Consider the following 21,391-nt stretch of genomic DNA (forward strand, 5'->3'; position numbering starts at 1 on the left):
TTTTATAGAAAACTTGCTAGCAAAAAAAAAAGGTTTCATGTGAATGAATAAGCCTCAGCTAGGTTGTAAAAATATTTGTTTGCGCAAAGCAATATAATCTGAAGCATTTCTGTGTAAGAAATGTTGTCATAAATAATGCTACCGGGTGAATCACCAGTCTGTAGACTCAGCTGGTAGCACAAGGCTTGCCATGTGGAAGGCTCAAGTATAGGAGTGATCTTTGCTCCCCAAGATTAGCCCAAGGGTGAATATAGAGTTCTACAATTGCTAGTATATTTTTTTAAAACAGTAATACTTGAAATCTTGTACCATCAAATTAAGGTAGGGGGGGAGTAGAATGCTTTCCCCAGCAATCTTTCAACATTCCACTTCACTGGTTGTGGAATTATGAGAGAAGCTTTGCTCTATCCACTTTTATTAACATCATACATATTTTTATACACTTCTAGCATGTCCCCGCTTACTCCTAAATTTTTTCCTAAACCACAAAGCCCCAAATATTATATCATTTCCTCATAGGGGAGTTGTTCCAGTCCCTTGATCATTTTGATTGCCCTCTTCTGCCCCTTTCCCAGCCCTACAATACCCCTTTTGGGGCATAAACAAAAGAACCTCTTAATTGTGCAGAAAAGGAGAAACTAAGGGAGCACCCAGAGAAAAGTAAATGGTGTTAACATAATATGACTCATAGAATCAGAATTGTAGAGTTGGAAGCGACCCCAAGGGCTATCTAGTCCAACCCCCTGCAATGCAGGAGTCTCTGCTAAAGCATCCATGACGGGTGGCCATCAAACCTCTTCCACTGGGTTGAGAAGAAAACAGAAGTGCTTTCTTGGCATGCAACTCTAGACTCGCTTTAAACAGCATACGTTTAAAGCACACACCCCACTCCCAAGAACCTTGAGAACTGTATTTGTTAAGGGTGCTGGGAACTGTAGTTATCTGAGAGGTAAACTACGGTTCCCGAGATTCCTTTGAGGGGTGTGTGTAAATGTATCTTGCGTGCTAAGGAGTAAGGCCTACAGGATGCTTCTTAGCAAATGGGCATAGGATTGGGTCGGCCGAGGTACTGTGGCAGCTTCTGGTGCAAAGCGGCACAGACGCAGAAGACAGGCAAACGACGCGGCCTGCTATAGCTTGGGAAGCCCGGCAAAGAATGGGAGGAGATATGTTAAAACGCGCAGATTCCTGAGCCGCGTTGGGAAACATGTGGGGCTGCTGCAGCCGGCTGGGTCGGGCGACCTTTATTTTGACACCAAAGCGGACAGGGGTCACTGCAAGATGCGGGCGAGGAAAGAGCCTGCTGGCAGGGAGCCACGGTCGCGGCTCCATTCTGCGGCCGGCATCGGGAGCAGGCCGTGGCTCATTCCGGAGTCCGGCGCGTAAGTGCCCCGGAGTGGGTGGGGAGAGAGGGGAGACTTCGGGGCGGGGTGGGGAGAAAGCATCTCCTTCCCTATACCGAACCGAACCTGCAGCGTAGTCTGACATTCCCTAGCGTCAGAGTGTAAGATCAGATCCGCACTTGCTTAATTCAGCAGATCTGATTGCTGGGATAGCTCAGTCGGTAGAGCATGAGACTCTTCATCTCAGAGTCTAGGGTTGGCCAAAAGATCCCAGCATGGCACGGGGTTGGACTAGATGACCCTCGTGACCCCTTCCAATTCTACAAGTCTGTGATTCCGTGTGGCATCCCTGACCATAAAATGTGCCCCCTAACCCAGTTACGTTTCATTAGTGGAACATTTCTCAGTCCTAATCTTAGGATTCGGACATTTGGCTCCGCTTGCGAAACAGATCCATTGCAGCCTCCAGATTTAGCTTCCGATTCCGAATAATAATAAATTGAGCAAAAATTGAGCCTATGCTATCTTTCAGCCTCATTCTTTCTTAGTAAAAGAGTAATGACCTCATGCCTCTGTAAAGAAGCTGGGGACAAAGGTGTGAATGATTATGCATGCAGGAAACTTTAAGGAGGAAGTGGTTTCTCAATATCAGATCAAATGCTATATACTGTATTTAAGTTATTCCCAGATCAGGAGAAAAGATTAAGCACACCCACGTGTCACAAGAGTCCTGGTGATGTGACCAGTGGGGGCTTGTGCTCCACCGTTAAGTAGCAACTACATATTTCACACTTAGTGAGAATAGTTCTAAGTTGTTTTTATATCTTTTATCACATTGGTTGTTTCCCTATTCCTCCTCTGGAATGGGAGGGAGAGGCTGCAATCCAAGCCCGCTTTGTGCCAGGCTGGGAGCAAGGGTGATTGGAGGCGCCCTTCTCCCTAAAAGGAACACATTTAAAAAGGTACCACACAGTAAGGCCAGACTAACAAATTTATTATAGCATGTGGTTTTGTGGACTGTAAAAATACTCTGAACCTGTAGTTTCACAACTCTCAGCAAAACACAAAAAAAGTATTTTGCCAATCTTAATAAACCCTCACCTGGTTTAACCTAATCACCTTTAAAATGGTGTGTAGGCCAGCGGCCTATACCACACGATGTGTTGTGTGATGAAACACTTTCTCTTCTGAGTCTACTACTCCCTTTCAATTTCACTGTCAGATCCTGAGTTCCAATGATACAGAAATTATGAAAATCTATGAGTACATTTGATAATGCAGTATTGGGGGGGGGGAATACTGTGTGTCACGACATAGTGTGTCAGCTGCACTGTGTAGGTTTGTAATGCCAATGCTCCCTGTGCTCCTCCAGGGGCTAGAAAGGGGTTAGTTTAACCTCCAGTTTGCTAGTAAAACTGAATTACTATGTCACAAAATGATGCATGTCTAAAGTGTGTCACCAACATGAAAAGTTTGGTTTGGAAAGCTTTGCCCTATAAAGCCACTGGCATAAACTGTGCTCACTGGTAACATTAGAAGTTGCTAGTTGAAGGATTTGAGAAATGATGGTCCAGAGACAATATTGCTTGCTTGAGTAATAGCTTCTTCTCTTTACAGATCTAAAAACTGAAAAACCAGACGTGATTGTTTGCCATTTTTGCACTGCTAAAGATAACGTCTCCTACAAAGAACTCAAGGAGTTGCTGCAATCCAAGGCCATTTTGCTTGTTGATGTTAGAGAAAAATGGGAAATTGAGCGGTATGGGATAATTCCTGGATCCATCAGCATTCCATGTAAGCTGCCACAATTCCTGGTCATGAGCAGTGAGGAGGAAATACAAGGCCAGCTAGCTCATAACCTTTTACCTATGTAACAGGAGATATGTAAGGTTCACCCATGTATCATGGATTTTATGACCTGTTGCACTTACTTGCTTTATAATGATTCATCATAGTGAACTGCTTAATTCAACAGTCAGTCTTTGTTTTTGTAGTGGGCGAGGTTATGGAAGCATTACAGATGGAACCAGTACATTTTAAGGAGATATACAATCAAGATATGCCTTCTAAATCAGACATTTTAGTGTTTTCCTGTATGGCAGGAGTGAGAAGCATACAAGCTCTAGCTGCTGCAAAGTCTCTGGGTTTCAGCAGGTGAGTATATATACTCAGGGACAAACTGCATAAGTATATCTGACTTCTACCTCTGCTTTAATAGTAGAACACTGATGTTCTACTCTGAAGTGTGGTGAATCAATAGCTTTTCATTCCATAGCCCTGATCTTTGCTTCTAAGTAACTTATTGTTCAGTGAAGACCTAGGCCTGACACAAAGGAAGCAAACTGGAACTTTTGTCTCCTGCCATTCGAAACTTATCACCCTTGCCATGAAATTTTAATCATTACAGTTGCAAGTAGTCTGTGCCATCTATTTGTGCAAGTCAGTGAGGTTGAAGCAGGACTGGTCACTCTAGTCCTTTAAACAAACAAACAAAAACTAGGTCAGCTTGTTTTAAGTTCTTTGGAATGCTACAGGCATTTCATTCTGTAGAAGCAATCACAAAAAGTAATGTTCTTGCGCATGTAGGCTGACAGCAAACTGCCCAGAGAAGTGGTGGGCAGAACATAGATCAGGATCTACTAGTAGCACTCTGAGTGACTTGCAATAGATTGTCAAGGATTCCTGACAGCCAATCGTTTAACAGCCACAACAAAAAAAGTCACACACAACACCTACATGAGACAGCTAAAATGAAGACAGCTTGAGATAACTAGGATTTTTTTTAATGTATAGAGAGTTCAGCTCAGTACTGGTACACCAATCTTTGTGCTCAGCAGCTTCCCAGAATTCTTTAATTCTAAGTTATGTATTTTGCACAAGGCTCCATTTGCAGTAAATATAGCCATAGAGCCATATCTAGGTGATCTTGCACCCCTGGCAGAACCGTCCAGATTGCACCCCCTAGCCACAGACAAATTAGCTCTTCTTTCCACCTCTCCTCCAACCCCCTCCTCCACCCATTCAATTCACCCTCTATTTAAAACCTTTTCTTATGAGGCAATAATCAATATTTTTATTTCTAGACACATTTGTGGACATATTTTAGCTGATTTTGTGCCCCACCCCCTAGCTACGTCCCTGCTCATAGAGTAACAGATCTTCCTTGAATATAGTACATGGAAATACAGGCAACCCCTGATTTGTGTGGGGATTGCATTTCAGGTCATCATCGCTTGCAACAGTGAAGCATGCATAAGCCCATTAGGCCCCCTTCTGTCCCCTTTTCCAGCCACTTCCGGGCCGCCTTGGACGCATGTAAATCAGTCGTTGCCTTCAATCTAAAACTGCCACCTGCCATTTCACAGCTTTCCTCTTAAAAGCAAATCCAATTGTGATTTTTAAAAAGCTAGGGTGATACCTTATTCTGCTTTGCTACATCAAAGGTTCTGCATGGACTCTGCAGAATCTTAATACCTTTGGCTGCTGTGACAAAAAACAGAATTAAAAATCCTTGTATGGGCTGCAGCCAAATCCGGTGGTGTGATTAATAGTTTTTAATCAGCAAAACTGTATCTGCTTTGCAATATGAACTATTTTGTTTAAGAGGCTATTGTGGGTTGTGTTGTTTGAGAAAGATATCATATGCATGCTTTGTTTCCTTGTCTTATTAAATAACAATTGTTACAGCAGACAGTGCAGCAGATAGTATTTTGAAGTTGGATGTAGAAGGTTAACATTCCCATAAAGTTTTGAGCCCACTGAGTTGTTCTGAACAAATCAAGTGATCTGGCCAGTATGTTTTAGAGAAAGGATAACTAACTAAAGTACTTTGTACAGTGTGAAATGTTAAGATACTTACTTTATGTGCTTGCAGAGCTCAGAACTATGCTGGTGGCTTCAAGGAATGGGCTGAGTATGAATCTTCTGCGGGGAAATGATGTCTGGAATAGTGACCTCATATTACACAGGGTGAAGGCTAACTTTTATTAAGGATCTATATAGATTTAGGAACTATTTTATGTAGCAATATATTGGTTGTGTTACACAGCAGGAAAGAACTGATACCTGTTTTGAATATTCAACCAGGTATTCCCCATTATGGAATTATCTTCTCCAAAATTTGAGTATTTCCTCTTAAATAGTTTTGCTAATTGAATGAAATTTGCAATGGATCAATAGAATAGCCCAAATAATAATCAGGTTGTTCCCTTAACACTGCAATTAATTTCAGCTCTTACATACCAACTGAATTTTGATTAGTCGTGATTTCAAATTAAAGTTGTGCATTTTAAAATTAGTAATTAGACACTTGCTTCAAACAACTTTAGCTAATTTCCCCAGTAATTTTTCCTGCACATAAAACAGAGCTCAAATGTTTATCCAGCTTGTAAGAGATAACCTTGGTTTCTTTTTCTTGCTTTTAAAGTCTTCGACTTTTTGTATAGCCCTGCTTTTTGCTGTCTGATAGCAAACGCTCGTGGAAGTAATAGTGTGTGGAAACATGGTTTTATCCAACAGGGGAAGTGCTCACAGTATGAATACAATATGCTACCATCTACATAACCTATTACTATTCCACAGTTAAATCAACGATGCAATCATATTTCCAATTAAACAACTTTCACTGATTTCAGCGGATCACGATTCCATTCTTTATTTATATATCTGCAATACCACCTTGATTTATTTGTATCATTTATTTATCACTCCAGAATAAAAGAACTAGTCCATGTTGTCAATTTGCATTTGTTTTTATTCCTACCCAGCTAGTTCATATTACAAATAAAGTTTAAACCCTCAAGGGAACAAAATTAATTTCCATATGGCTAAGGACAAGGTGTCTTCAACCAATCACGTTAGCACGGGTGTGGAACAAGACAACAAAATAAGCAGAACAAATAAGGAGAGTATGAAAAGGCCAGAAACACATCACTTCTCACAGAGGTTTTTTCGTAAGTCAGTATCCAAACACGCTTTATAAAAATAACTTACAGTTAAGTGCAAAGAGCCCAATCACTTGCATACAAAAACACTTTGGTTACACTTAATTGAATGACAGATCAAGTAGAAGCAGGCACAGCTGCTTTTAAAAAAATCAAGTTTTAGAACAAGCACCAAGTGACAAGATTCTTCAAACCAACATTCCTCTGGTTTTGTACCAGTTTAAAGTTGTTCTCTGGGATGAAAGAAGACCTAAGACTGAAATCCAGTAGTCATTTTTATTTGACTTTGTTTTAGGATAACACACTTCATTATGAAATTGTGTGTGCACAATGTTCATTAAAATCTAAAGGTTTTGAACCAAATCCCATTTTCAGTGGAAGGTCTGCCTGAGTAAAGAGCACAGGATATGACCCTGTGGTTTATAAAAAAAGTAATCCTCTCTAGTTAAATTTTTACAGTAATTAATAGTTTCCTATGGAGTAAGTTTTATTTTCATCCGAATAGTTGCTGCTTTCTTAAAAGGCCTCTGTTACGATGAATGATTTGTAACAATGAGGGCAAGCAAACTTCTACAGCACACAACACATCCACCATTACCTCAAATAGGTTAGATTATTATTCAACTTGATTGGATTGCAAAATTTGACTTAATAGTTTAGCACTTGTAAAGGTTGAAATTTTCCTCCCTACAACAGCCACAATTTGCATTATACATATTGCACTTTTTGGGGTACTGGATTTCAATTTCTGCTAGCAAATTATAGGTACAGACTAAGACTATCTTGTTAAATTTCAGATGAGGAATGCAAAACTATCTTACTCTTTGTTTAAGGAGTCTTTTCCTTTCAAGAATTTACTGAAGAAGTGCATTTTCCTTCTTGTACAATAGTCACTAGCATTTTGAGTATATACCTGGTCAATTAGGATTTCAAATCCAACATTTCAAGCCACCTCCTGTGGTCAAACTGGTATGGGGGCAAGAAGATCCAGTTACTCACCCAGCTTTGTGTTAACAGTTTCTTTAACACTTCACTTTTTTAAAAAAAACAACAACGAAAGTGTTGAATGCTGTCCATACTGAAGTTAATCATGTTTTTTCTAGCTTTGTCCAGGCTTGTTTGGAGACTGAGAAGTGGTGTTAAATGTGTTAGTGCCACAATTCAAATGGGTGTGTATTTATGGAAAAGTTTTCAATATGCTTGACAGAAACATTCTTCAAGTTCTTTCTGAAAAGACATTATTGAAACCTTGTGTTCATGTCTTCCACACAAGAAAAAATCCATCATGACATAATCCAAAGTGGTCCACAATGAGTTTCTTTGGAATGACTTAAGACTGGCTGTAGCTAGAATTCTGACTTCCATTTGGACCTTGGTCGCCTTCACTGTTCAGAACAAAACAAATATGGATATATTTTTTAAAAATTCTTTCTTTTACTTCTGTGAATTTCATAAAGGCATCGCTAATGTAACAGCAAGGCAGGAGATTGCAATCTTTATTCTACAATCTTGGAGGCACAAGAAGCCACAAAGGACAAGTTCAATCATCATGCAGCTCTTTAATTACATTTACTTCATGTGAGAGCCTACATGAATTTATTCTAGGAGAGCCTGTGCAAATGGCAAAATGTAAATAGCACCACGGAAATTTGCCTCAAACTCCTACAGATTGTGAGCCTTGCTTAAATCATGACTGAGGAAATAATAATGAAAAAATGTTTTCTGAGCCCTCGTAGCTTTTGTCTTCATACTTTCACTTAGTTATGGCAACAACCGTTTGGGTAGGGAGCAGTGTGGTTATTTTATTTGCTCCAGAAATGCACATTTGTTTTTCGAAAATCAGGTATAGAATTTAGCCCACACAATAATCTCACACTCAGCTCATAGCCAGAGTTGCAAGGGGCAAAGGTTATGTATAGGTAAAGGTAAAGGGACCCCCGACCATTAGGTCCAGTCGTGACCGACTCTGGGGTTGCACGCTTATCTCGCATTATTGGCCGAGGGAGCCGGCGTATAGCTTCCAGGTCATGTGGCCAGCATGACAAAGCCGCTTCTGGCAAACCAGAGCAGCACATGGAAACGCTGTTTACCTTCCCGCTGTAGCGGTTCCTATTTATCTACTTGCATTTTGACGTGCTTTCGAACTGCTAGGTTGGCAGGAGTTGGGACCAAGCAACGGGAGCTCACCCCGTCACAGGGATTCGAACCGCCGACCTTCTGATCAGCAAGCCCTAGGCTCAGTGGTTTAACCACAGCGCCACCTGGGTCCACAAAGGTTATGTATATCTTAGCCAAAATCACAACAACCTATTCACCAACCCCTTGCCAGTAAGCCTGTGCTAATCCTGAGTATTTGTTATAAACAGACAATGTGCCTGGTAAAAAGATCCCTGCAAACCAAAAAGCTTTAATATGATAATCAAGGAACAATGTCACTCAGTTTACAAACATCCAATGACCAAAAGTCCAAAACCATAGTTTAAAGCATTATGTTCAAGCACAACCATTCATCATGTTCAAATGACATTGATAAAGGTTGTTACTTGGAGAGTTAACTCATTTCTATTAGGTAAATTCACAAAAGAAAAGCAGGAAGATGTGTGACTGTTAACCTGAGAACTATCAAATTTCTAGCAACTAGGAATACATTCTGATAGATCTCTGGAATATTGTTAAAATTCTTGTTTACACTTTGGACACACTCTTCAGATAAATAGAAATAGATAAAGAAATATAGATAAGTACAAGGAGAAAACAAAGTTTGAAGACACCTACCTGTTTGGAGGTGGTTTTGGTTTAGGCATCTTACTTAGAATAGTAGCCATTTCTTTCCTTTCATCAAAGTTCTTCCATTGTTCATACAGTTTCAAGATAACCCTGATTATTTCTAAAATCTAAACAAAAATATGTCTAGATGACAAAACGTAGCCATGTTTCTGTCAGCAATAGGCACACACTTCATATACAAGTAATAGGTCCTAAAATATTAAGTCTTCTGTTACCCTTGTATAGTACCTCTCCCTGCTTAAATCTAGTAATAATATATTTAATATTTTATCCGCGGGGGGGCGGGGACAACTTCTGATCCTACTTTAAAACATTCAACATCTTAAGACATTGGTACTTGGGATTATTTGGGATTTGTTACTGGGAATTATCATGAGCTTTAATCTTAGAGCATAATAGAGTTCATATTCAGAGATCAGTGCACTAGGAAATTAGCTGAATGGTCAGTAATTTCAAGAGGAAATAAACACAGCCTTCGTTTGATTTACATCAGCCCAGTTCCAATACATATAGGGCTTTGAAAATAAGCACCTGCACCATAAATTCTGCCCCCAAAATGACCATTGTCAAGAAGTGGTTATAATACCTGGTCCTATGAAGCTACCACTTTATATGAGGACATGTGGCTAGCATACATGTTTTCCCATGACACAATAAATCTGTACTTAGGAAAGAAAATGTATCTACCTTCTCCATATCAACAGAGAGCTCAGCAAACCACTGTCTAGCATCCTTTTGCTGGACAACACAAGCCACATGTAGACAAGCTGCAAGGGAAACAAATGTTGCATAAGGTTGGATAACAATACTTGCAGGATGATGGGTAACATACTAGTAATGGCAAAGGAGATTTCCAGAACATGTATCACTGTCTACCTCTCAAAAGAGGATTTTTCCATCAAGCCATTCTAGATACTTTTCACACTGCTGACACTTAACATTTACAATTAACTTTCATTTCCTAGTTGCTCCATTAGATTTTTTAAAATTAACACCATAAAAGCATTTCCGTTACTAAGTAAAAAAATGAAACTGAGGCTATGACGTCAACACCAGACTTTATATGAAGATGGTCATGGGTGGAACTCTACACCCAATCATTCCATTCAAGTAGCAATAAAGCACTTTTTAACGTGTTTCTTACCTAGAGCTATCATGAAAGGAGGGTACAGCAGACAAAGATCAGTTCTATACGTGTCATTCACTATCCTCCTGCACAAACAAAAGCAACCAATCAGCATGCTGCCATTCATTTCTCCACATAAGGGAGTCAAGGTAATATGCCACATAAACACCAGCTTATTTCTCCTTTAAACATTTACGTTCTGTTTGAAATCAGGATGTTTGTTATGATTATATACACATTTCATTGTGTATATTTTTTTCCTACATACTTTGCAGTTTAGAACACTGGTTTAATTTCTTCCCAAATCCATTCTGGAAGTCCGTTCAACTTCCAAATCACGGCTTCTGATTGGCTGCAGGTAGCTCCTGCAGCCAACCAGAAGCCGCAGAAGCACCATCAGACATTCGGCTTCCAAAAGAACATTCAAAAACTGGAACAGTTACTTCCAGGTTTCGATCGTTTAGGAGCCAAGACGTCCAAGTTCCAGGGCGTTCAACAACCAAGGTACAACTGTAATAGATCTGTATTCAGAGACATTATATGATGTCATCTTTCCTACTGTAAGACAAGGTTAGGGATGGTTTGAGGGCAGGCACCTTGCTGAAGCCACCTTGAGTTCCATGAAGAAGAGCAGGGATAAATATACTAAATAAATAAAACAGTAATCAGAGTACAGTATCTAATTACTATGTGTTCCCCTTGGGTGTTTTGAAGAAAAGGCTGTACAGGTCATATGTAAAAAATCCAGTGGTGGCAAACAAACCAAACTAGTTCCATGTGTTCTCCAGCATGTATTAAACTAATACTAATCCCCAGGAAAATGTCTAGATAATTGGCTCATGTGGCTTTGACAAACTGGGGAAAGTGTCTGCTAAGTCAGTTTGCAGACTTCACCTCCGTTGTTGTATTTTATCTTGTACTCTTCCTCAGATGAACACACTCTTTAAACATTTATATATTTATTACCAGGCAAGGGGTAGCAGCATATCTTCTTGGCCCATATCTTGCACGTACTGGAGTAGAGGTCTATAAGGATGGTATACTATCAAACAGCAGTCCTGGAAAGATTGATTTTAAAAGGCCATTTAAAATTAAGTGCAGCACAAAGCTCATTGTCACTAGCAAGAATTCAAAACATCTGACTTACAAATTATTTAGGTGCTTCCTGCCTTCTATTCAACATGTCCCTGTTGCAGCACCCTTATTCTGTCAAAATGAAGTCAGTAGTCTCTTTAGAATACTCTTCTGTACGAGCTGACAGACTGCCTATCAGACTATCTCCCTCGGAGACACAAAGTGACACAACTGCAGCAAACAAAAACCTTATTTGCCCACAAACCTAAATACCTCACTGGAAAATGAGCCTTGTGAAAGAACATAAAAAGTGCATAAACTAAAAGCTTGCCAAAATAACTGGCCCTAGTTTGAAAGCCAAGTAAATTATCATGTCTCTTCTTGTAATATACATGGGGGATTATGTCAGAGAGACTGTAGGAGGAAGCTCCTCCTCCACTAGTGCAGAGCAGAGATGCAATGTGCAAAGGCGCTATGTGTTGCAAACCACACTAAAAAGAGGGGGAATTTTTAACCACAAAGCACACATTAGAACAGAGTTTTTAGAAGTCGAGGGTAATCTGACAGAGGCCACGTGCCAATGGTGAGCAGGGCCAAAGCCAAAGGTGGGTGGAGTCCGAAGTACTACACACTGCCCGTTGTCTGACCAACATGATGACTAGAGTAGCTGTGCTACCTGTACTGGTTAGCAGACTGATTGGAAGAGCAGTTGTCAGTATATAAAGGAGCAAAGAGTACACACATTTCCAGAGAAGTATTTATGAGATGTAAGAAAATGACATGGGTCCCTGAACCTACCTACGCCTGTGGTTAAGTATTTATAGTACATCTTACAAACTGAATATAATGTATTCACATATCTATACAAAGGAAACATTCGGGTTTTGTATGTAATTTGTGCAACTCTATTCTTAACTTCTGCTTAGCTTTCATGAACTTTGTTGCTGTTTAGTCGTTTAGTCGTGTTCGACTCTTCGTGACCCCATGGACCAGAGCACACCAGGCACTCCTGTCTTCCACTGCCTCCCGCACTTTGGTCAAACTCATGTTCGTAGCTTCGAGAACACTGTCCAACCATCTCATCCTCTGTCGTCCCCTTCTTAAAAAGGAATGCTCCTTTCTTAGGGACTTGCAGCGGAACTGGGGAGAGGTGTGGACAATACTGCCTTTTTAAAGGTAAGTGCTGTGGGTAATAGCTCATTTCATCCCATTTAACAAATAGGAAATCTGTATACTTTTGTAATATAAAGTTAAACCAATGCAGAGGTAAACAGATGGAACTTACCATTAATTCTAAGAGATAGAATTCACATTCTAGTATCTGCAAAAATACAAAATAAGTTAATCAGATCAAACACACTGCTCACATTAAAAGGAAGGAGGGGGGAAACACAGATCCTTTGGAGGCAAGGTAAATCTATTCCACTCAACATCAATCAATATATTGTAATGAAATTTGGTGCATAATACATTCTATTAGAGACCAGTTCAACTGTTGGACCCATTTACAAAAGGGCTACATAAGTGATGCACATGAGGAAGTAAGTTCCACTTATCAATGGGTGGAGCTTACTTTCAAATAAATATATTTACGGTGGAGGTGCCAATGTACTAATTCGAAGATGATATACTAATGCAAACTATATCACTACACGGTTACTTACATGGTTCATCCTATAAGGAAATTCCTTCGGAAAGGCATACGAAAACCTAGTTTTCACTGCAATTAAAAGAAGTCAAGAGACATTTTTTTTAAAAAAGAGGATAAAATTAAACCACATTGTTTATTTTTCATTGAATTCTCCAATCTCACAAGACTGGATGTTGGATTCATTGTTTTACATTTTCAAGCACAAGAGAATACCTGGAAACTATGTATAGAGCATATGGACTTTTGAGATTACCTGACAAAAATCAGATACAATGAAAAACCACTATGAAAGAATGTGAATAAAATAGTATTGCAATGACTAAAGCGAAGGGTAGGTGAGAATAGATTTTGAAATTTTTTTTATATACTTTGACAATAAGTTGATATGGCTTTTTTTTTAAAAAAAAATGTTTACCAGCCTATGAAAGTTCACAAATTGACCCAATTATCTACTGGTGTGGAAGCATTTACCAGTTTCTGGAAATCAGTTTTCTACTATCATGCATGTGCAAGTATCTATTTTGCAGAGGGGTGAGGAGAGACAGACTTTAACCAAGTATCAAACAAACTAAGGATAAAGAAATTCATTTTCATTTCTGCTGCTGAGATTGAAAACTGATTTCAGTTAGTAGTTAATCTGTTTTATTTATTTCAGATATTGTTACACTACTTAATCCCCAAAATTTCTAAGCAATGCACAGCTTCCTATGAAAAAGACAACGTTTTATCTATAACTATTATGACTATTTTACCTGTGATAAAGCAACAGAAAAGGATATGATTTACACTTACATACAGAAGTAGCAGCAGATATCAACCTTGTATTTGAGACCACACCAAATTCCTAAAGCAAGAAAAAATAAGTCGCACTGGAAGGTATTCCACACTAGAAACACACTGTGACAAATTGCCTGTCATTATGATGGGTGAAAGGAAGGTTCCCTTGAGAGGCTTGTAGGCTGAGCACTTTCCACGACAGGCTGGCAGAATCCAAGGCCAGCCATGCCCAGCTCCACTGCAGCCTATGGTGAACAGGTGTAAAAAGGTTCATCTCCACCTCACCCTACTATAGTCACAACAACACTGCAAATAATAAAGAAGCCTGTCTAAGAAGGAATCTCTTTTCTTTCCCATCAGCAGAATATCTTTCAATTGCAATGCAGCTGCCAAGATGGCACTTGTACCTAGCTTCTGTAACCATAAGGCAAGAAAAGCAACCTGTAGTGCTGGAAGCATGGTGTGATCAAGGGACACCATTTATTCTGAATGTATGAACAGCCAAATACCAATAATGTATTGGTGGGAAGGGAACAAACCCCTTGGTGGGAGAAATGCTATGCACTTTACTAAATCCTAGCATCTATAAAGACTGAGAAGGCAAGAAAGCAACTCAGCCAATAGGACAGATTAGAATGGTAATGAACTACTGTTCACCACCACCATTGGATCTTCTTTTTTAAAATTTACCTTAATGATTTTCTTCTTAAAGGTTAAACAACAACACACATACAACAAAAGAAACCCTCCCCCTCTTGTAAGTGTGATGCAGCACAGAATAATGGAGCTTCTGTTTCTCCCAGAAGGACATGAAGAAACAAAGCCACCAAATGCTCCAATTTAACTTTTCTCTTTAGGGTTAAAAACTAGTTTCGCTCCCTTTTATATCCAATTTATGCACACACAGAAAAATATGTTCTACTTACCTCTACTTTGGATGCCAAAAACACACACGTAGGAGCCATTAGTACCGGATCTATACTTTTTAGGGAATATCTGAAAAGTTACAGTACATGATTTTAAGAAGGCAGAAAGAGCTATTCACCATAGCTGCCAAGTTTTCCCTTTTCTCGCGAGGAAGCCTATTCAGCATAAGGGAAAATCCCTTTAAAAAAGGGATAACTTGGCAGCTATGCCTAGAGCACTGCTTTTTAGAAAAGTTACCACCAATAATGTAAACCGCTTTGAGGGGTTTTTTTACAATCAAGCAGTGTATAAATTTTATTAAATAAAATAAATGAATAAATAAAAGGTTTGCATATATAGAAGTACAATGGGGTTGAATTGAACGGTATCACTCAGCTGACAGGAAGACTTCCGTAAGCAGAATGGGAAAGGTAGCAGTTTTTAGCTATTTGCCTTCCCTCCTGCAGCCCACACCCCTCTAAATCTGTTCTGCAGGGTCTCCCAACCCTCTGTAGCATATTTAGCAGGTAGAGAGAGACTGCGTTGGCATCCATCTGTCTCAGGAGACAATGGAAGAGTGTGTCAGTGGGGGTTAGAGAGTTTCATCGCCTGCTGTGGCTGTAGAGGTTAATATGGGAGAGATGTTTTATTACAGCTGGGGCAGGTGAAGGTGTTTGGGATCACTGTTATAGAGGCACCATGGCATTGTGGGATGTAATAACTGAAAATTGCTACCCTTCCCATTCTGCTTACAGAAGCCTTTCATCAGCTAAACAGTACCCACTAGATATGACTACAAACCATCTTATCTGTTAACTTATGAATTCTGTTTAAAAAGGTGAAAAAATTATATATACTAAAGTGGTCCTACCTGGCATAGAACCTTTTGAAGTAGACAGTGGCAGTGGCAATAACTTGTTGTCTTAATTTCAAATGTTCACCTAAGGCCTGGATAACTTACAAACAAAAACAAAACAAAGTTAAGATTTTAAAGTACAATTTGCATTTTATCAGAAGTGGTGAAGGTTATCTCCCATGGTGCTGTGAAACAATCACTATGGCAACATTTCTACACTGTCGTTACAATCAGATCCTATGCACATTTATTCAAAGCCCCAATGATTTCATGAAATTTACTGATGCATAGGACTGCAGCCTTAGTATGTAAAGAGTTGTAAAGTTTAACCGAGTCATCCTCTCAGGAACCCTACAAGATACATCAATAATATTTTTACATATTGAGACCATAGCACAGTTGCCTGGTTCAGATATTGTATACATTTTCCAGACTGCTAAATCATAATAAAAAACATGATTTAATATCCTTGTCAGGTACTGACATTAAACCAAAGGTCCCTGTTTCAGACATACCAGGGAACTACCAAGAACAAATGGGAATGTAGTCTTAATGGTTGTTTCTGGCTGCTAAACTGAATTTTAGCAAGCCAGAAAATGTATGGCTGAACTGGATCAGTGATTTTCCCACACCTACCTGAGGGATTAAAAGGTGATTCTAGATTAAAGTGCAGCATGCTACCCACTAAGTCAAACTAGTTCAAACACAGCCAGATGGCACTTAATTCCAACATTTAAAGATAGATCCACGAAAGAAGAGTCATGTGACATCTCCATACAGTGAAGGCAACAGTTTGCTCTAGGATGTACAATTTAAGGCAACTCTCAAATCACTCTAGACTCCTACAATTACATCACACATGCCTTCTGGAGATCCGTAAGCCCTCAGCTAAAATAAACCCAAAAATGAGCCACCTCTAGCCTACAAAGCTTAAACACATCACAACGCTGATGTTATTTGTCCAATGAATGAAGCTGCCAGTAACAACATAGTTGCTGAATTTGGCAGGGCAGCAGGTGTTTGAAGTATGACATATTTAATCTAGGGAAAGGAGTGGGATGCAAGGGGGAGAGACACTAGAGGAAGCAGTCAGCTGCTCCATCACAAGCTCTGCCTGCCAGTTGGCCAAGAAGCAGCCCTGGTGTCAGCTGTGCAGGTAGCTCTTGTTTGGCCTTCCAGGCAAAGGAGATGTGCCAAGCATGTTAGAAGCATCCGTCTGGGATCCCGAGCAGAGGTGGAAGGACAGAATGATGGAATGAAACATAAGGTGATTACTTGGTATTTTTCCTGAATGCCCTCATCCATTTATAATCTGAACATGGCAATGCTGTATCATTATCCTGCCATTTTAAAACAGCACTGCAAGTTATGCCATTCCGATGCACATAACTATGCACAGATTTTAAAGGCTGACTGCCAAGCAAGGCATTTGCACACATGATTAATGTTTAAAGGAACAACCATTACAATTGTGATCAACCTGATGCTGCACTGTAACACCATGAATAAATGCTCAATACATTCATGAGTACATTCATGGTATCCAAATATCATGACACAAAAAATCAGCAGCACTTTACAAATATTCTCCATCCAGCCATAGCAGTTTCTAACATACTACCTCTCTTTCCCATACAGTATTAACTTTACACAGATCTGCTACAGTGGCTAAGAAAACAAGCTAAGAACCAAGAGACCACAGTGCAGATCTTACTGCAGCTAAAAAAATCATTAGGCAGGCTTAACAAGCCACTACTTGACAGATAGCATCTATGACAAGAAAGATCATCAGCAACGTTTGCACACACATGCGTAAGTCCAAACCATGTTCTGGCCTTACACCACAGAAGAATCATACAAGCTGAATCCAAGTTAAAGGCAGAGAAGTCTCTTATCAGTTTCATGGCAAGTCTTCAGAATTGTAGAGGAACCTAAGAAGGACTATTAAAATGAAAGGCCAAGAGAAGAATAACCTCAAGGTAAAGGCTGGACTGTCAGTTTCTCCTTCCCTCCAAGTGCCATCTTTACATACAAACTAGGTATTATGTTTTTGCCTTTAAACCAGGACCTGAAGGACTGTCACATAAAATAAACATGTAGTAGAGGCCCAAAGTTCAGTGTCAGAACAAATGGCTTACATCCACAAGGTCTCAGGATGAAAATATATGCATAATGCTCAAAACAACAAACCATAAATAAACCTAAATGCTATATTTAAAGTGAAAGATAAGGTCTCTTGGGGGAGCATGTTCATGTCACTAGGTACCTAATGAATGTTTCTTCTAAAAAAAAGTTATGGTGAATTTGTGGTTTTAAAGATATTAGCACAAAAATATTTCATCACACACACAGTATGAAACAGTGGGCTAAGTTAAGTGTGAAACTATTTTTACCATTTGTAAAAAATATCTGCAGCTTCCAATATTCTTCTTCTGCCAAAAATTTTAAGTCCTTCTGGCGTTCCTTCAACAGATCTTGCTTATCCAAAATCCATTGTAAGCTACAAAGAAAGTGGAGAGAGAAGAGACAACTTTCAGTATAAGTTAGATTATTATACCAACTAAACAGAAGGGCATTTTACCACAAATAGAAAACAGCCTACGTTTCAACTTCTACTACACAGCCTGATGCAAAAGCCACAAACTTTCCTAGGTATTCAGAGTCATACTAATTTGTTCCCCCAGCACCTCTTACATGTGCCACAAGAGCCAGCAGCTGCGAGAGACAGCAGCAGCCAAGCAAGGAAGCCCCAACCTGTGACAAGCTTCGGCAGACATTTCCTCTGAGGCCTGCTGGGGCTGAGAGATTCAGCTGCAGAGCAGCATCTGGAATATCTGAGAATGAGGAAGAAACTTGTGTATGTCTTTGTTCTGCCCTAGTAACTTTCTTTCTATTTTATTGTATTTTAGATATACTGTTAGATGCCTCAAGAACTCTGGTTAGTAAGCAGAATATAATTTAAATAAATAAAGGCTATGCAAAGCATGCATACACCTAGAAATTCAATCCAGCCTCTCTGCCTGTGGCACCTGTCCCAGAAGCATCTCAACATCATCATGGTGTCCAATTATGTGTTTATATCGTTTTGGGTTTCGAGATCAGACTTTCTCACAAATAAACACATTTAGAATTTAGGTGCTGGTAGATTACACATAAAAAGTGGGCAAAGAAGGATAAACTGACTGCTGCAATAATGAGAATTATCTCCAGCCAGGTGAATTTTTCTCCTATTTGTATTGCTAGTTTGCATTATCCTAAAAATACCCATTCATTTTCTGCCAAATTTTTTTGAACCTGAGTCAAGTCTTTTCACCATGGATATTTTTTACAAGCTTTCAGTTATTTCAAGGGTAGCCAACATGGTGGCCTCCTGATGTTGCTGGACTACAACTCCCGCCTTCCCTGACCACTGATCATGCTGGCTTGGGCAGATGGGAGTTGGAGCTCAACAACATCTGTAGGGCACTTAAGTTGGTTACGCTCAAGTTATCTGCTGAAGGTTCTCTAGCCTCATAGTATCACAATGCTCTATTCACCTAAGACCTTGTGGGTGGAGGTGGTGGGGAATAAGCAACCCAATTCTTGGGAGGTAGTACAATATTCATTTGTGCACAGATACAATATGCAGATACAGTACGAAAGCATTTGAAGAATGGAGGGAGAAATGATGAATTTAAACGGGCAACATTCCTCTCATAGTAAAGAACAAATAGATATCAGAACATTCCACATTTTTCACATTACCTGTTTCCATCCAAAATTTAAATAACTACTTGTTGCCTTTCCATTTGAATCAAAATAAAAAATAAAAACTGTGTGCATAAGGCGATACTAGTATGGTTAAATAAAAGACATCAATAGTTTGTTAGGTTTTTTTAGCTCCACAAAACTCTTGGGTGAGGAGGGTCTTTACTAAATTATGTAGTATAGAACAGGCAGCACTTTTACTATGTCAAAAGCACCTTGCCCTACATGAGCTGTCACCTTATCAATGCCACATGAAAGAACACAAGAAGAGCCTGCTGGATCAGGCCAATGGCCCATCTAGCCCAGGATCTTGTTCTCACAGCAGCCAACCATGTGTCTGTGGGAAACTTGCAAGCAGGACATGGACACAACAGTACTCTGCCCACCTGCGATTCCCAGCTATTGGTATTCAGGCATACTGCCTCAGACAGTGCATGTAGAACTGTGGCTATTAGCCTCTAACAGCCTTCTCCTCCATGAATTTGTCTGATCCTCTTTTAAAGCCACCCAGTTTGGTGGCCATCACTGCCTCCTGGGGGAGGCAGTTCCATAGTTTAACTATGTGCTGCATGGAGGAGTACTTTCTTTTATCTGTCCTGAATCTTCCAGCATTCAGCTTCATTGGATGCCCACAAGTTCTATTGTCACAAGAAAGGAAGAAAATATTTTCTCCATCCACTTTCTCTGCACCATGCATAATCTTATGAACTTCTACCATGTCACTTCTTACTGGCCTTTTCTCTAAACTAAGAAGCTCCATATGCTGCAACATTTCCTCATAGGGAGATTCTTCATCCCCTTGAACATTTTGGATGCCCTTCTCTTAACCTTTTCCAACCCTACAATGTCGGTTTTTGAGGCGAGCTGACCAGAACTTTACACAGCATTACATATGACACCGCACCGTAGATTTGCATGACTCTCTTATAAGGGATTTTCTATCTGGATAAACACAACAGCACACACAGCCAATTTCGTCCTTACAGCCAGTAGCAGAAAACCCATAACAGCTTTGGCATAAAGCCATACAAACACAACAGTGTAAGAATTCATATTTTTCCCAAAAGCCACAACCTCCAGGCACACCCCTTCCACCCGCAAAGCCGCATCTCACTGCACCTAATATTCCGACTACTGTATTACCTATGAAGGACCTACGGGGGGGAATTTGCCTCGCCCGCCTCCCCCCCCTCCCATTTGTGTCCCGGTAATCCGGCACAGCTTTCGCTTCCCATCCTAGATGCACCCAGCCCCGTGAAAACAGCTACTCACTAATGCGAGCTCTGCCAAAAGTTCCCTGCCATGTAGCGGAATCGACGGGAGCCTTTTCGTTTCTTGTTGCCCAGGCGGAGAGCACAGACGCCGGTGCCGGTGCAGCCTCCTCTGACGCCCCCCTCCCGCCCCTCCAGGAACAGGAACAGGAACAGCTTCAGCGGCAGGAAAGAAAAGCCTGTAACGAGCGGCGGCGCTCCTAACAAGCGGCAACCTCGGTTCTGCGTGCTCACCCCTCCGTCGTCCGGCAGCTCGCGGCCGCCTTGCAAATCAGTTCCGCAGCAGACAAGTTCCGCCTGTGGAGGGAGGGGGAGGGCGGAAGGAAACTCAAAATGCCGGCTATCCTCAACCTCAGCTGTTCAAGGGTGAATCGGTTAAGTTTTGCCTTGCCCTAGAGGTCTTTTGTGCAAAATGAAGTTATTTTAGCGAAATGAGTGCACATTCATTGGGGAAGACAGTTACGCCCTGTTTTATGTTCACTATCCCACCAAACCAGCAGACTGAGATTAAGAATTGAGGAAACAGAACAGTTTCTGTATCCGGGGAGGGCATTCTACCATGACAGTCATAACAAAAAGTCCAGATGTTATCCCTCGAGCAAGGGTGTAATTCTGCCCTTGCATATTTTCAAATCACTTAAATGGCAATCTTACCTGAGAAAGGGGATTGCCTCATCCTGTGTTTTTAAGTCCCAAACAAATCTCTTCAGACCATGCTCCAATATTTCTTTATTTTTATCCAGCCCTTCAGCAGAGATTCTAAGGCAATTTTTTTCACTACAGTACAAGTAAAAATTCTGGCCCACACTGAGCAATCTCAGTCCTATAGAGGGAGCCGTTATCTAGCCATTCACAGCTGGCAACATTCATCCACCAGGCAATTCCTGAGAATCCAGAACACACTGTTCCC

At 40.3% G+C, this 21,391-nt stretch overlaps 2 protein-coding genes across 3 annotated transcripts; one reads left to right on the forward strand and one right to left on the reverse strand.

Annotated features, from left to right (window-relative positions):
• Positions 1-1,200: 1,200 nt before the first annotated feature.
• On the forward strand, positions 1,201-6,078 carry TSTD1 (thiosulfate sulfurtransferase like domain containing 1). Its single transcript, XM_035109330.3, has 4 exons — positions 1,201-1,382; positions 2,961-3,137; positions 3,338-3,497; positions 5,218-6,078. Exons 1-4 carry the CDS (start codon positions 1,208-1,210, stop codon positions 5,279-5,281), a joined length of 576 nt encoding a protein of 191 aa, XP_034965221.2. The 5' UTR covers positions 1,201-1,207; the 3' UTR covers positions 5,282-6,078.
• On the reverse strand, positions 6,076-20,831 carry CCNC (cyclin C). Of its 2 annotated transcripts, none has more exons than XM_035109328.3 (12): positions 20,483-20,831; positions 17,857-17,963; positions 15,479-15,563; positions 14,628-14,697; positions 13,717-13,768; positions 12,938-12,993; positions 12,559-12,594; positions 11,166-11,257; positions 10,218-10,285; positions 9,761-9,840; positions 9,062-9,180; positions 6,076-7,513 (listed from the first exon to the last, which is right to left on the reverse strand). In XM_035109328.3, the coding sequence occupies exons 1-12, from the start codon at positions 20,512-20,514 to the stop codon at positions 7,435-7,437; spliced, it is 876 nt and encodes a 291-aa protein (XP_034965219.1). In that variant the 5' UTR covers positions 20,515-20,831; the 3' UTR covers positions 6,076-7,434. The 2 variants fall into 2 exon arrangements, with proteins under 2 accessions (XP_034965219.1, XP_034965220.1); XM_035109329.3 differs by having other exon boundaries at positions 6,076-7,671.
• Between the last annotated feature and the right edge of the window lie 560 nt (positions 20,832-21,391).

The sequence above is a fragment of the Zootoca vivipara genome, chromosome 3, assembly GCF_965207765.1.
Source record: "Zootoca vivipara chromosome 3, rZooViv2.hap1.1, whole genome shotgun sequence".
Taxonomy (NCBI): domain Eukaryota; kingdom Metazoa; phylum Chordata; class Lepidosauria; order Squamata; family Lacertidae; genus Zootoca; species Zootoca vivipara.

Bases quoted from the DNA above. Each gene is read 5' to 3' on its own strand.
- TSTD1 (XM_035109330.3), top strand. From the start codon at position 1,208: ATGTGGGGCTGCTGCAGCCGGCTGGGTCGGGCGACCTTTATTTTGACA. The intron at 1,383-2,960 runs GTAAGTGCCCCG...TTCTCTTTACAG, and splicing joins CTCATTCCGGAGTCCGGCGC to ATCTAAAAACTGAAAAACCA. The intron at 3,138-3,337 runs GTAAGCTGCCAC...TTGTTTTTGTAG, and splicing joins TGGATCCATCAGCATTCCAT to TGGGCGAGGTTATGGAAGCA.
- CCNC (XM_035109328.3), bottom strand. From the start codon at position 20,514: ATGGCAGGGAACTTTTGGCAGAGCTCGCATTA. The intron at 15,564-17,856 runs GTAAAAATAGTT...TTTGTTTGTAAG, and splicing joins GCAGATATTTTTTACAAATG to TTATCCAGGCCTTAGGTGAA. The intron at 13,769-14,627 runs GTAAGTAGAACA...TTCTTGCTTTAG, and splicing joins TTTTGGCATCCAAAGTAGAG to GAATTTGGTGTGGTCTCAAA.